The 14,794-nt window shown below is 47.8% G+C and overlaps 9 protein-coding genes across 9 annotated transcripts; 5 read left to right on the plus strand and 4 right to left on the minus strand.

Annotated features, from left to right (window-relative positions):
- Positions 1-178: 178 nt before the first annotated feature.
- SGF29 (Sgf29p) lies at positions 179-979 on the plus strand (the record flags this gene model as incomplete). Its single annotated transcript, XM_037282885.1, has 1 exon — positions 179-979. The coding sequence occupies one exon, from the start codon at positions 179-181 to the stop codon at positions 977-979; it is 801 nt and encodes a 266-aa protein (XP_037138780.1).
- A 650-nt stretch (positions 980-1,629) lies between these two features.
- Positions 1,630-2,673, plus strand: HG536_0C02750 (RNA-binding protein; the record flags this gene model as incomplete). Its single annotated transcript, XM_037282886.1, has 1 exon — positions 1,630-2,673. The coding sequence occupies one exon, from the start codon at positions 1,630-1,632 to the stop codon at positions 2,671-2,673; it is 1,044 nt and encodes a 347-aa protein (XP_037138781.1).
- Positions 2,674-2,889: 216 nt separating this feature from the next.
- Positions 2,890-3,357, plus strand: HG536_0C02760 (uncharacterized protein; the record flags this gene model as incomplete). The annotated part of the gene is made up of 2 exons (XM_037282887.1): positions 2,890-2,974; positions 3,044-3,357. 2 exons carry the CDS (start codon positions 2,890-2,892, stop codon positions 3,355-3,357), a joined length of 399 nt encoding a protein of 132 aa, XP_037138782.1.
- A 126-nt stretch (positions 3,358-3,483) lies between these two features.
- BUD3 (Bud3p) lies at positions 3,484-8,172 on the minus strand (the record flags this gene model as incomplete). The annotated part of the gene is made up of 1 exon (XM_037282888.1): positions 3,484-8,172. One exon carries the CDS (start codon positions 8,170-8,172, stop codon positions 3,484-3,486), a length of 4,689 nt encoding a protein of 1,562 aa, XP_037138783.1.
- A 235-nt stretch (positions 8,173-8,407) lies between these two features.
- On the plus strand, positions 8,408-9,526 carry DCC1 (Dcc1p; the record flags this gene model as incomplete). The annotated part of the gene is made up of 1 exon (XM_037282889.1): positions 8,408-9,526. One exon carries the CDS (start codon positions 8,408-8,410, stop codon positions 9,524-9,526), a length of 1,119 nt encoding a protein of 372 aa, XP_037138784.1.
- A 39-nt stretch (positions 9,527-9,565) lies between these two features.
- On the minus strand, positions 9,566-10,426 carry PET8 (Pet8p; the record flags this gene model as incomplete). The annotated part of the gene is made up of 1 exon (XM_037282890.1): positions 9,566-10,426. The coding sequence occupies one exon, from the start codon at positions 10,424-10,426 to the stop codon at positions 9,566-9,568; it is 861 nt and encodes a 286-aa protein (XP_037138785.1).
- Positions 10,427-10,751: 325 nt separating this feature from the next.
- On the plus strand, positions 10,752-12,251 carry NFS1 (cysteine desulfurase; the record flags this gene model as incomplete). The annotated part of the gene is made up of 1 exon (XM_037282891.1): positions 10,752-12,251. The coding sequence occupies one exon, from the start codon at positions 10,752-10,754 to the stop codon at positions 12,249-12,251; it is 1,500 nt and encodes a 499-aa protein (XP_037138786.1).
- A 108-nt stretch (positions 12,252-12,359) lies between these two features.
- On the minus strand, positions 12,360-13,448 carry LEU2 (3-isopropylmalate dehydrogenase; the record flags this gene model as incomplete). The annotated part of the gene is made up of 1 exon (XM_037282892.1): positions 12,360-13,448. One exon carries the CDS (start codon positions 13,446-13,448, stop codon positions 12,360-12,362), a length of 1,089 nt encoding a protein of 362 aa, XP_037138787.1.
- Positions 13,449-13,623: 175 nt separating this feature from the next.
- Positions 13,624-14,553, minus strand: RLP7 (Rlp7p; the record flags this gene model as incomplete). Its single annotated transcript, XM_037282893.1, has 1 exon — positions 13,624-14,553. One exon carries the CDS (start codon positions 14,551-14,553, stop codon positions 13,624-13,626), a length of 930 nt encoding a protein of 309 aa, XP_037138788.1.
- Positions 14,554-14,794: the final 241 nt, after the last annotated feature.

Raw genomic sequence — 14,794 nt, forward strand, 5'->3', positions numbered from 1 at the left:
TGTACGAAGGCTAAAGGGAATAAACAAAGGTGAAGGACTGGACCATCGATCTTCGAAGCTCAGGGACAGGTCTTAATAGACATCAAGTGGTGCTCTGGTGGGCTCAGACTGCTTGATATCTTTTGTGCTAGCTGAAAACTATATCCTGCTTGCTCGAACGGAAGCCAACGGCCGGAAAATGGAGGAGCAATGGGACCTAGTAATCTCATCGCTTCAAGATGTTTACAATGCTAACGAAGTTATACCATTCGATGACGACACAAACTTAAAGAGTATCAATTTTGGCGATGTACCGACGGAGAAACTGCAGACGCATTTAAAGAAGCTACGAACTCACGAGGAGAATGTGCGGCGGGCGCAGAGGTTGTTGGAAGCGGTGAACTCCAATCTCGATAACGCTATTGAATATTCGACACAGATGGACGTGAGATCGTCGGCTACCCCTGTGCCGGTGAATCACAAGCGGGAGGCCGCCAGCGACTCTCAGCCGGCTTTGGAGGGCTCGGCGGCTCCGCAGCTGGGAAAGTGTTATTGGGTCAGCGAGTACAATCCTGACGGACCACTACGGGTGGGCTCTGAAGTGGCGTATAAGCCAAGGAAAAGCGGCGAGGGAGAATGGTTTCAATGTGAGGTAGTCAAGATCTCGCCGGATGGCCTCCGGTTTGAAGTGCGAGACCCGGAACCAGACGAAATGGGCAATACTGGCAAGCTGTTCAAATGCAACTGGAAAGAAATTATCTACATCCCGCCAGAGGACTCGGCCAGGAGCCAGATACCGAACTACCCAGCGGGAACCAAAGTGCTCGCAAGGTACCCAGAGACGACGACTTTCTACCCGGCAATCGTCATCGGAACAAAGAGAGATGGGGTATGCCGCCTCAAATTCGATGGTGAAGAGGAGGTGGACAAGGAGATGGAAGTGGCCAGACGCCTAGTATTGCCCTTCCCTACGGTTTCCTCGCTGCCTACCAGGAAATGACTGCTCTAAAGAGGGCTCGTTGAAGGTGATTGTTTTTTTTCAGTTTTCCTCCAAGTAGCAAGTTCCACCTAAGATGGGTCAATTGGCGTATCTGGATGGTTATCAAGGGCCTATTGTCTGCCAATCAAGCTTTTCAGGCGCAGTTTGGAGGGCAAAATGTCGGATTCCGAAAGAGACGGTGGATTTGTAAGTTTACCTATGGAATAGGATTTTTGGGGGTCGTTTTGCCCTGTTATGTGATGGGAGTTGAACTGAGAGAAGGGAGACTGGCGAGCAATTGATTCGGACTGAGATGATTACTTTTTCAACATATGCTGGTACTTTGAGCCGACTGCTGTTGTCATTCAAGAAGATAAACACACTTCTACTCAGGTTAGTACAGTGATGGTTACTTTTCGGTTATTGTCCTCTTCTTTACTTTCTCAACTTGCACTACTTAGTTGGTCGGCATCGTTACTAACACTATTTGACATGGTTTTGTCTTGGACTAGGAGAATCAACGGAGCAGATCAAGATCTCCTCCTCGCCGCCATTATGATGACGACCGCGGCAACGGCGCAAGGAGGAGCTATGGGCCTCCACGTCAGAGAGGAGGTTATGGTGGCAGATACGAAGGCAGAAGAGGGGACCTTCGCAGGGGGGATTACGGCATGGGACGCGGTCGCGGAGGCTTCAGAGACGAGGGAAGACGGATGGGATTCAGAAGATCAAGAGGCGACTACGGACCAGTGCTCGCCAGGGAATTGGACAGCACATATGACGAGAAAGTTAATAGAAACTACGCCAACAGCATTTTCGTGGGTAATTTGACTTACGATTGCACGCCAGAGGACTTGAGGGATCATTTTTCGGAGGTTGGCGAAGTTGTGCGGGCTGATATTATCACTTCTAGAGGTCACCACAGAGGTATGGGAACAGTAGAATTCACAAATTCAGATGACGTCGATGAAGCTATTCGCAGATTCGACGGCTCTTACCTCATGGATCGCCAAGTCTTTGTTAGACAGGACAATCCCCCTCCGGAGAGCGCCCGTGAAAGGCCACCAACTAGGGATAGGAAGGAACGCAAGCCGGCAGGACAATACGGTCAATCACAATATCCAACATACGAAGTCTTCGTCGCCAATCTCCCATATTCCATCAACTGGCAAGCGTTGAAAGACATGTTTAAAGAATGTGGTAACGTTATTCGTGCTGACGTAGAGCTGGACCGTAATGGATACTCCAGAGGGTTCGGAACCGCTATATTCGGAACTCCTGAGGAGATGCAAGCAGCAATTGAGAGATACAACGGCTTTGAGCTAGAAGGTAGAGTTTTGGATGTCAGGGAAGGGCGTAACGCTCCCGGTCCTGAGCCTGTGGCCCCGGCGCCGGAGCCAGAAGCTCCAGAAGCGCCAGAAGCGCCACAGACAAAAGTGCTTACAGAGGGCGTCGTCGGCGGCGGCGAAAGGAATAACATGATCTACTGCAGTAACCTGCCTTTCTCAACGGCTACTAGTGATCTGTATGATCTTTTCGAAACTATTGGCAAAGTAAACAATGCAGAACTGAAATACGATGCGCATGGTCAGCCAATTGGCGTAGCCGTCATCGAGTATGCAAACATTGAAGATGCCGATGTTTGTATTGAGAGATTGAACAGCTACAACTACGGTGGCTGCGATCTAGACATCTCCTACGCTAAGCACGAATAAGTTTACACGAGCAATACGTAGCGTCTGTAGCAAATTGTACAACAAAAGTTGATTTAAATAGTGTCCTACCGCCCTCATATGTGCGATTTGACTGTTTCCGCTAGCCAAGGGCCATTCATGAAATTTCACGATGCGAGCGATGATTTCGATCCTTACCAAACCTTGAATGTTGCGTTCATATTCTGGAAGTTACACTAGGCTCTTATTGCCACGAAGATGCTTTTCCATATCAAGTCTGGCTTTTGGTTGCTCTTGATATGTGGACTGGCTTTTCTGGCCCTTTGGACTAGACAGAACTATGGTATGTCACTGAATGGATTTCGTCTCAAACTGAATCGACCATTGGGTACTAACTTTAAACTATTTGAAGCCTATAGACTAAGGGAGTTCTTTGTCAGAATCAAAAGACGTACAGGAGGCGTTATCAGGTTAAATGATTCCTTCAGCGATGATTTAGAGTCCGGGCTAAGCTCAAGAAACTTTGATCTCATATCACAGAACGACAATGACTCGAGATCAGGATTAGATGATTCCTCTAAGGCTGAGGTCAAACGTATTATGGAGCAGGAAAATCTAAGCTTCGATAAGGCAAGATTTCTTTATGTAGAGAGGAAATTTGGGCAGAATGGAATTGCACCTGATGGGACACCACTCGATCCCAAGGCCGTTGTATTCAACAAGTAGAAATTACTAAGCTAGTGAGAGTAACGCTATAAACAGTCTATCTAAAGCTTCAGTGACAATAGGATTTAAGACTGTTGAAATCAATGCTGCGAGGTTGGAAAGCGGTCTGCGCTATCTGCCGATCTTTCATTCCTTAAATTGCAGCCGCACCGGTCCGTCGTCAACGTCCTGAGACTCTGTCGGGCTCAGAAACGATGCTAGATACGCGTAGGATAGCTCTCTAAGAGAGTTTCTTTCAAGATCGTCCCTCTCTACAGCAGCTACCGACTCATGACGATCAACCACACCACTTCCTCTCGTCTTTAATGTTTGCGAGCGTGTCTTCGTGTCTACAACATTAGTCAGGTCGTAGAACTCGAGTTTACTGGGAGAGACCCAGATCGGATCATCGTCATCATGCGAAGCTCCCGGTACAGTGAGATTTGTTGAAAACCCTGAGGCTGACGAGCGTAGAGTCTCCTGTGGGGGATAAACCGGCAAGCGGTAAACTAAAGGCCCTTGCTTGGAATGATCCATCGATGGTAATCTGTCACTCAAAGAGTGATAATCGCCCTCTTGCTCGATATAACAGGCGGTGTCCGGAGAGCCCTCAGTCTTGCTTCCCACAGTATCAAACGTTACATGGAAAGAGCTAAAGTCGACGTCCTCGAGAACGGGGTCTTTATCCTTCGGCTTATTTCCGTCGCTCGATATGCTCTCCTCGGATGTTTCGTTGGCATTGCCATTCGATTCGAAAGGACTCGAGGTTTCAGAGCCGTTCCGCTGCTCCTGTGCAAACTTCGGGCTGGGTTCCTCGATGGGTGTATAGAAACCGTCAACCTCAAGATCATCCTGCGACGGTAGTCTTAGTTCGAACCATCGTTTGTCGGTCACTTTGCTGAGGTCGGAAGAAATAGAGAAATTATATCTGAGACTCTGTTCAGTGCTTTCGGATTCAAGATGCTGTGAGGCTCTTTTGACAATCCGCGTCGGCGAGGCCTTGACTAGTTTAAAGGTTGGTACCGCCTTGATGACTTTTATCTCGCTTACTGCTTCCTTCTCCAGAAAAATCGCATCCTGTAACTGGGCTGCTGACTCTTCTTCGGCTATTATCGTCGCTGCATCATTCGTCAAGCTACTGCGTGAACCTTCGGTAGTTGCACTTTGGCCTTCGGAAGTTTGCGAGGAGGACGACTCAACGCAATCTATTGAAGGACTGGAGTTAGTTGTCATGGCAATGGATTTAAAAGCGTGCGGTACGCAGTCTTGCGCACGACTTTGACGGTTCGAAGAAAGATCATTTGACAGACACTTCCAGTTATATTGGGCATCCGACTCATCAAGAACCAGTCTCATACCCTCAAATAATTCAATGAATGAGCTGGACCTGTCGAAGCTAATTTTTGAAGGCCTCATTACAGGGATAGATGGAAAGATTCTTTCCTTTGGCTCGCTTACCGTTTGTTTTGGGGTGGTGGCTAGAAGCTCAGATTTGTTGTGAAGTAATTCCTTAGTATCTTGTGTATTTCGTTGGTCGGCGAATGCTTTACTAGGAGTACCAGACTCTTCAATAGTTTTCGCATTCGGAACCGTATCATTGTCAGTGAACAAACTGCTGTCTTTCCCTGATGAAGTGGCTGCTGGCTCCTGATATTTTTTCTCATAATTTTCGATACAATCGACTTGATTAAAGGCCGTCTGCTCTTTAGAGACAAGGCCTGCAAGCTGACCTCTCTCATTGGAATTCATTCTTGGGCCTTCAGCTGTAGATCCGTCATCTGAAGTTTTAGACTCTGAAGGCTTTGGTATCAGGTCGCCGAACAGATCGTCATCAAACAATTGGCTTTGGCGATCAGTCTGCATGTAGAGGCCTGCAGTGGATGTATGCTCGATGGCTATGTGACTGGAATCAATTATTGGGCTTTCCGCTTGCTCAGTATCGGTGGATGTCTGTGCTATCGGAGTTTCGAAACGAGAGGAAATCAGCAAATGATTAGGGTTTTTCTGGACTTCGCTGGTGACGCATTCCTTTCCGAAGCTGCGTTCAGAGACCTTCTCCCGGTCGTGGTTCGGGCTTTGCATCGAGGATGTCGGTGGAACGTTCTCTGGCTTCCTGATCACTGATGTTATCCGTTGGTTGGAGATGGCGTTCACTTCTTTGGCATTTCTGTTAGATTCTAGTACAGATATGGGCCCTACAGTCTTCTCTTGATCTTTGATAGTTTTGGAAGCCTTTTTCATTTTTTTATTGCGAGACCTTGTTTTATCTGTAGGGCGGCTTTTTGCTCCAAAGAGCCGTAGCACAGCGTTAACAATACTTCGCCTTTTGTTGGAATTGCTCTTTCTAGCGCTCAAAGGCTGCTGATCTGCTTTGTACGCCTTCTGCTTCTGTTTTGCAGCCGTTGGCTGGTTTTCCTGTCGCACAGTTTCCCGCTTGTGAGATGATTGGCTCTCAATTTTGACGTCCTTTAAGTCGCTGACATGACTTCTATAAGTTGTTATTGTGCCAAATGATTTCTTCTTCTCATGCTCAGGGTTGAAGGAGCCGGTGGTTTCCCTGTCTGCAGGATCCGCATCTTCAGACCCATGATCGCGTTGACGAGAACTGTCGGCTATTCTCTTGATCAAGTTTTCGCTTATCTTCAAAAGTTCTGGCAATATCGGGGAGCACACGGACGAATAGCACATAGGCATCTCGGTCGTCAATTCATTTATCAACTGAGGAACTATTTTCTCTGGCAAAACAGTCGTCGAACGATTTCTGCCATCGCTTGTCACAATATCCAATTGTAGTAGCTCTTCTGATGTGCTTGTGGTAAATTTGAGAAAGGCGGCCAAGTGTAGTTTGAATTTTGGAAGCAAGTCTGGCGATGGATCCATGTTGAGAAATATAGCGAACTTTGACTTGATGTTCTCGTTTTGATAGGCCTCAAGTTCGTGGGCAGTAAGATAAACCTTAATATCGTCATGTGAAGCTCTGAATAAATGGAAAGCTGTCTCTTTCTCTAAAATCTTGGCTTTGATCACTAACTCCGCCACAGTAGAGTTTGAGACTGTGTTAGGCGCTGGCCTGCAAATAATGCTAAAAGCATTATCTTCTTTTAGGGAATCGAAACGAAGACTGCCATTTTCCAAAGATGAAACAAACAGATCATCTATGAAGCAATATTCGGCTACCGTCAGCTTGGGTATTTTGGGAGGTAAAGGAACTTCATTTATCAGTGAATTCATCAGTACGTCAGATATTTGGGGCCTATTCCGGCCATTATTGTTATAATAGACGTCAGCCCGATTGATATCCAAGAAAACAACATAATCGCTGAAAATGACTAGTAACATTCTCTTCGAATGACAGGTCTCTTCCACAATGTCAAATACGCCAACTACTCTCCTCCGGAGCCACTTGTATTGCAGTTCGACAGGCCATCCCTTAGCGAGCTCTGTTAATATCTTGCCCGATGGTGTAAACACTCTTGTGCTATAAGAACTTAGCGGCGATTCGAGCTTTCCGAAGGCGTCTATAGTTCCAGTCACATTTCTATAGTATTCCTTTGCTTGTGGCAAATCTTTGGACTCCCACTTTCTCGTGGTAAAGAGTCTATCAATGATCAACTTTATTTTCACAAGCTTGTCTTGGGGACCTTTAACTATCGTTTCAATCTTCATCTCGGTGTAAACATCTTTGTGCGGTATCACGTCCCTGAACGTCCTAAAGAAAAGCTTGAGATCCTTGTTGAAGTTCTTGGTTGCAGCCTCATGTCTTGTATAAGCCTTATAAAAATACGGTATGGCCAGACTGCAGGCTTTCAAGACTTCAAGTGAACCATACGGAACGGCGGACCTAAGGAAGTCAAGGAAAATGCAATTGATCCTCGTCACCTCATCGATCGTCGGAGGGAATAGTCGATTAAGCTTCACCGTTGAGAGTCCCCCAATTTCATTGTTCAATACTTGCACACGCAAAGCGATCAGGAAACTTTGTAAGAACTCCACCAAATTCAAAGTGAATGCGGTCTGCAGCTGGAACAATTCATCTATGATCAACTTTGTCTCTGCGTCATCCTCCCCGCATCCCTCGTCGGTCTCTGGTGGCTTGTATGTGTATTCCGTCTGCTCTGGCGAGTATTCACTCAAGGGATCGAAAAGCTGTTCCAATTGTTCGCCCAAGTTAAACACTATTCGGTTGTTCGAATCGGTTGTCGACGGTTTTTGCTCATAAACAACGTCGAAAAGCGAACCGTGAGCATATCTCTGCTGCAAGTAACCGAGTGATACGATTGCTCTGCCAACGTTTTCAGGCGTCCCGACCTCGACAAGTTTGCATCCACTGGCCAAATCACCAGCATGGGTAGGATCGTAATCAAACCTCAGCCCTTGCGGCTGAATGGCCCGAAGCTCTGCCTCAGTCGCTTGGGCAAACTTCTGTAATAACGACACTGCAATGCATTTTCTGACGTTGGAATCCCTGTCCTTTGGATCCAGATTTTCAATAGCTGGATAATACTGCGAATCTGACGATATATCGAGCGGGTTGAAATGCGTTACTCCTAATTTATCAATAATCAATGAGCTTAATTTACCCGTTGCAGGATCCTTATAGATACAAACAAAGAACTGACCCCATTGTAGCTCATCAAAACCTTCATAAAAGGCAGATTCCTTGAACACCTCGATCCACTCCTGGAAGCTTCGGGCTTCAACCCATTGCCTATTTCTCGCATGTTGGGAGAGCAAATTATCCGCTAATCGTATCTTTTTCGCAGTTCTATGTGTTCTGACAGCATTTTCCTGCTGTGTATCACAGGAATAAATGGACGACAGTTCTGTCTCTACCATCAAGTGCCGCCAAGCTGCAATCCGACGTTCTTTGCACCCGTTGGATCCTCCAATCTTGAAGCTTTAAAGAGTTGATCATCTTTAGTTTTATTCTCTGTCGGTGATGGCTGTTTGTTTACCTATTAGCCTCTTACGGCAATAACTGAAAAAATGGACACTGACACGGACAGATCAGATTCCATTGAAGATATGACGGAGGAGTTGATTTCATCGGTTCGAGACCGCGGAGCTTGGGATGTCAACGAATCTGTACTCGAGATTGTCTTGCGACCCATCGTACAAATTGGTGCAATTGACCCCGGAACTCCTGGAAGCACTGACAAGCGATGAACCGCAGCTACAATTCAAATGCTTCGACGAAAAAAGATCCGATGTGGTGTTGTGTTCTGCTAGGAGGACGTGGCTGCTCAGACAGAAGAACCATTCAAATACTGTGATGCTAATGCGTGAGTTTTTACCGGAAGACGAACAGACACAGGAAGACAGCTCATTGTTTGGAATTCCTCGCCCAATAAACGACCTTTTAGGATACTCCAGGACAACGTATGAATATGAGACGCGTGCCACAGAGGGCAGAATCAATTTGGACTTGGTTCCGATCTATAACGGGGAGGTCAATTTTCCTGGGGAGTCCAAGTTGAAGGGCCGGACGTTGAAAGATGTGTTTGATAACTCGCCGTCGTCTGAGACAGAGTGCAAAGTGCGATGGTACCAATTGGGTGGATGTGTGGTCAATGGATGTCCATGTATCTTGTCTCCGGATATGCTGTCGAACGCGCTTCATGTGACGCTGATGAGTGCGTTGGCGGAATCATTAGATTTCGATAGATTGCATCCTTGTGAGACATATGAGGTGGTTCAGAAGGATGTGGAAAAGGGCCGCAGTCCGTATGTCCTGGAGGTCGTGAGGACTGTGCTGGCGAAGTTTGGCACGCCGAATGACGACGAGACGTGGAAACTCAATAGGCGACAGGTTGCCCAGTGGTACGGGGTAAGAGCGCTACAGAAGTTTGCATCGAGGCATAGCGTGCCGCTGGAAGAGTTTCTCATCAAATGGAAGTCGACGTTCCCGCCTTTTGCAGGCTTCGATATCGACATCAAGATGCTCAGAGGCTGGTTCTGTGAGCCAACCAGGGGCACCGTGCAATATGTATCGAAGGACACGCTGCCGGTCGATGTCAAGGATAGGTTCAAGATGCTCTTCAAGTTACAATCTCAGTGGGATCTGGAGGCTTTTGCGCCGTTCATCGAAGACCTCAATACAAAAGGCTTGAAAATTGACACATTCATTATGAAATACGCTCGAAAGAGAAGGATCGGCAAGAAAATAGTCGTGTGTAGCAGGACGTCGTGAGTATTTTCAAGAATTAATGGTTTATGCATTGTAGTATATTTACATGAGTCTATCATTCTGATGGCCGCGCTGATAAGTCAGCAAAGCGTGTACAGTCTCATACATGCCGAGAAAGACAGCCCCGCCGGCACTTATCCACATAGTTCTTGGACCAATACCGCTCAGAAACACCTTGAGTCCCCCCTCACTGTAGATGCTTCGAGTCAACTGCCACAACGGGACCGATTGGTGACTCAACATTAATCTGGTCTTAAGCACATCGAGGGGAGTCGTAGCCGCTGCAGCGATGCCGCCAGCGATCGATCCACATACCGCTCCATTCCATGGAGCCACCCGATCGACGCCCTGGAATTGCGCCAACTTCTTCTTCAGAAACTCATACAACGGGAACTGTATGCAAGTGAAAGGTATCTCTCGCATAATTGTCGTCGACCAGCCACGATATAGGTTTCTGCGGATCCCTTCCCCGTTCTCATTCTTCAGTATAACCTTGAGGGTTTCCCACGAAGAATGACTCGAGTGCGTCTGGGTCCGTTGCTTGATGACCTCCGAGGGCACGCGAACCATGCAGGCAGAGATCTCTCCGACCGTCGATGACACCATCTGCACCGTCGTGTCAATGAACTGATCCGACGCATTGGGCATGAGTCGCTGGAATTTAGGCTTCAAAGTCGCCTTCATATAATCGTAACTCACAAAGAACAATGAAGCTCCGGGCGCAGATGCAACAACTGTACTTCCCAGTCCTCGATACACGCCCCGATATCCACCATTGGCAAAGAAACCCCCTTTTGCCTGCAACCTAGTTTTCAGAGTGTCAATCGGGAAGAACACCAGATCTGTCGACGTGCCCGCCGCCGCTCCGCTCAGCAAGGAAACGAAAAACCCGCCAGAGTCCATTCAGTCAGCTCAATTCGACCTCATAAGAATCCTCAAACACCGTTCAACCCAATTAGCAGTGGCTGCCAAAGCGTTTAGTTCTTATACTGCAAGCTGAATATTTCACTATGAGTGTTACCCGGGGGAAGAACAGCGCACCCAGCTTATAGTGCTTCGACATCGATTGATGACTAAAGAGTCAATCAATCAGAGGGAGACAAGAAGTGATAAGCTCAAGACTGAGCGATCGTTCTGGTGGCGTTGGTTCATCTCATTGAATACTAGTGTGTTTCGTATCAGTAGGCGGGATTTCTGTTGTGTCAGCGATAAAAAGTGAACTTTTGTTATGCTCAGAAGAACAACACAGCTTGCCAGGCTGTCAGGACTTTCTCAGTTGAGTTCGAATGCGTCCAAGAAGCTATTCGTGAATGAGGTGTCACATGTAAGTGGTAGAGCATACTCGGCAGCGGCTGTAGCTGTTAAACTTGCAGACGACATTACGTTGGAGACCCACACTGATATACAAGCTGCTACTAGGGAACAGGCTGATACGAGAAGTGCAGCCAGAAACGCGTCGGAAATCATCAATTCGGGCAGTAGTGCGTTGCAACATGCTTACAAGGAGAATACTGATTTTGGGACAAGGCCGATTTACCTGGATATGCAGGCTACGACTCCTACGGATCCTCGGGTGCTGGATACGATGCTTAAATTTTACACCGGTCTGTATGGCAACCCCCATTCAAACACTCATGCGTATGGTTGGGAGACAAATAAGGCGATTGAGGCCGCTAGGAAATATATCGCGGATGTGATAAACGCGGACCCTAGAGAGATGATCTTTACTTCGGGAGCGACAGAGTCGAATAGTATGGCAATCAAGGGTGTGACACGATTCTACAAGAAGACAAAGAAGCATATAGTAACGACCAGGACGGAACATAAGTGCGTCTTGGAGGCTGCAAGAGCGATGATTAACGAGGGATTCGAAGTCACATTCCTAAATGTTGACGCGAACGGTTTGGTCGATCTGAAAGAGCTGGAAGAAAGCATTAGGCCCGACACCTGTTTGGTTTCTGTCATGGCTGTTAATAACGAGATCGGTGTCATGCAGCCGCTCAAAGAAATAGGTCAAATTTGCAGAAAGCATAAAGTGTACTTCCATACAGATGCGGCGCAGGGATATGGTAAGATACCTATAGATGTTAATGAGATGAACATTGATTTACTTTCGATTTCCTCGCATAAGATTTATGGTCCTAAGGGGATTGGTGCTTTGTTTGTCAGAAGAAGACCAAGAGTTAGACTAGACCCAATCATTTCCGGTGGTGGTCAGGAAAGGGGGCTAAGATCAGGTACTCTAGCCCCCCCTTTAGTCGCTGGCTTCGGTGAAGCCGCCAGGTTGGTTAAGCAGGAGGAAGCTTACGATATGGCTCATATTGCTAGACTGTCAAAGAAATTAACAGACGGGTTGCTTTCCATCGATCACACCAGTCTAAACGGCTCTCCAGATCATCGTTATCCAGGTTGTGTGAACGTATCATTTGCATACGTGGAAGGTGAATCACTACTCATGGCACTACGGGACATTGCTCTATCATCAGGTTCAGCATGTACTTCTGCCTCGCTGGAGCCTTCATACGTTTTGCATGCCTTAGGAAAGGATGATGCCTTAGCGCACTCTTCGATAAGATTCGGTATTGGCAGATTCACCACTGACGAGGAGATTGATTACGTGATCAAGGCGATCAGTGAGAGGGTAAGGTTCTTGAGGGAGCTGTCGCCTCTATGGGAAATGGTACAGGAAGGGATAGATTTGAACTCTATCGAATGGTCTGGCCATTAAAAGGTCTCACCGGCTGACCATTGGAGATATCGATGAAATCCTATCATTTGCAAACATTATTGTATATACATACACATTTACGTAAACTTTGTTTTCTTATTCTTTAACTCATGCTAAGATTTCCTTGACGGCCTGGGCTACAGCATCGCCGACCTCAGCGGTACTATTGGAGCCGCCTAGATCAGCAGTTCTGATGCCTTCGTCAAGAACCTTCTTAACAGCCTTTTCAATGGCGACACCTTCTTCAACCATGTTCAAAGAAAGCTTCAACATCATGGCCGCAGAGAGGATCGTAGCAATTGGGTTTACCTTACCCTTTGGCAAGTCGGGTGCAGAACCGTGACAAGGCTCGTACAGACCGAATGCAGTGTTTGTATCTGGTAGGGAAGCCAAAGACGCAGATGGAAGTAGACCCAAGGAGCCGGGGATGACAGAAGCTTCATCGGAGATAATGTCACCGAACATGTTACTGGTTATGATGACACCGTTCAACTGAGTTGGGTTCTTGACTAAGATCATGGCAGCGGAATCGATTAACTGATGGTTGACCGTCAAGGTTGGGAACTCGTCCTTGATCGTTTGTTCGACAGTCTTTCTCCACAATCTGGAAGATGCCAAGACGTTAGCCTTGTCGAGCGACCAGATTGGCAGAGGTGGCTCATGTTGCAAAGCCAAGAAAGCGGCCATCCTGGTGATTCTCTGAACTTCTGGCACAGAATATTTCTCGCTATCCCAAGCGACACCATCACCTTCATCCTCCTTTCTCTCACCGAAATAGATACCACCGACCAACTCTCTGACAACGACGAAATCGGTACCTTTTGCGTATTGCGCCTTCAAAGGAGACAAGTCCAGCAAGGAATCAGAAGCGAAATTGCAAGGTCTCAGATTCGCGTACAATTGCAATTCCTTGCGGATCTTCAACAAACCCTGTTCTGGTCTGACGGCTCCCGTACCCCATTTAGGCCCCCCAACGGCACCCAGCAGCACAGCGTCCGCCTTCTTGGAAGCTTCGAGAGCTTCATCTGGCAGTGGGACACCAGTAGCGTCGATCGCAGCGCCACCGATCAAGTGGTGCTGGAAATTGAACTTGGCATTTGGACGGATCTCGGAGATCGCTTTCAACACCTTGATGGCTTCCTCGGTAATTTCCTGACCGACGTGGTCACCTGGCAGGACAACAATGTTCTTACTCATTTCACTAGACGGTTCAATGGCGTGCTGAACAGCCAAGCCGGTCTACAAGCTGTCTGACTAGAACCTTATAAGTAGTGCTGCAGCGATCACCTTGAAAAAAAAATTAAAAGCCGGTTACGGGCCGGTATCTGATACAGCAGTAACGTATATATGGTACAGAATTAAGAGAGGCAGATCAGTTCAGTTTGGCGATCAAAGAGTCGATATCGATCTCGATGACTGGCGCAGTCGCAGAGTTGGAGAATTGGCGAATCTTCAAAGAATCTTCCCTCTGTTTTATCTTTTTCAGTTTGTTCAAAGCGCCGAAACCTGAAATTTCTCTGTTGAGCTCGAACGGTTGCAGGAAGAAAGCGCATTTCGAGAACGAGTCGCCCAGCGAAGCGATCTCGTGGACAATATCTTCGACACAGATGATCCCGTGCTCGCCCAGTTTCTCCTCGATGATATTGTTGTCGTTCAGCGCCACTTCGCGAGGCTCGCTGTCCTCGTCTCCCTGGTAGACCACCCTGCTTCTCTTTTGCAACAGCGACCGAATCGACGACAGAGAAGGCCTGCCAACCACCACGTACGGCGCGATTATCTTGAGCAGCGGGTAAACTTTTTCACTGAGTCTGACAAACACCCCGGTGTTCGTCGTCACCAGTCTCATCAACTTCAAGATCTTGAAAGCCTTGTGCGGGATGTTGACCGCAGCCGGCCCCCTCACGCGCACCACAAACAGCAACGTCGGAGTCCCGTCATACACAAACTTCTCCCTAACAAGCTCGTCATCCTCATCTGCCGTCTCGCGCACCTTGACGATGTAATCCCTGTCGGAAGCCAAACGGTCCAACTCGCCCCTGGCCTTCTTGACCGCCAGCTTCGAAACCCTCTTGACCCTCTCCTTCTCCCGCTCGGTCGCCAACGTCTTGGCCACCATACTCTCTGCTCTTATGAACCTCTGCTTGCGCAGCCTCTTCTGCTTCCTGGCCTTCTCGTCCCTTTGACGAGCCAGCTGCTGCTTCTCCAGCTTCGTTCTCTCAGCATTTCTTCTCCTGCGGAGCAACACTTCAGGACTAGAATTCAACGTCTCAACCATCGTACACTCCGTTCCACCGCATCGCATCTTCAGCTCATCGCAGCTTCCAGCTCTTCAACCTGCAAATTTTCACCATAACGGCCACACAACCTCCATCACTCCCTACGACCACACTCCAGACCGAAAAAGCCCAAAAACCGGAATTTATATCTCCAAGAACTGCCCCTCCCCCGCCGGCCGCCGATTCGCGAGATAGTGACAGCAACAATCGCAACGACGTTCCCAAAACGACCCGCCCCGCCGCGCGTCGTCCATGTCCGGACAATTG

This window comes from Torulaspora globosa, chromosome 3, assembly GCF_014133895.1.
Source record: "Torulaspora globosa chromosome 3, complete sequence".
Taxonomy (NCBI): Eukaryota; Fungi; Ascomycota; class Saccharomycetes; order Saccharomycetales; family Saccharomycetaceae; genus Torulaspora; species Torulaspora globosa.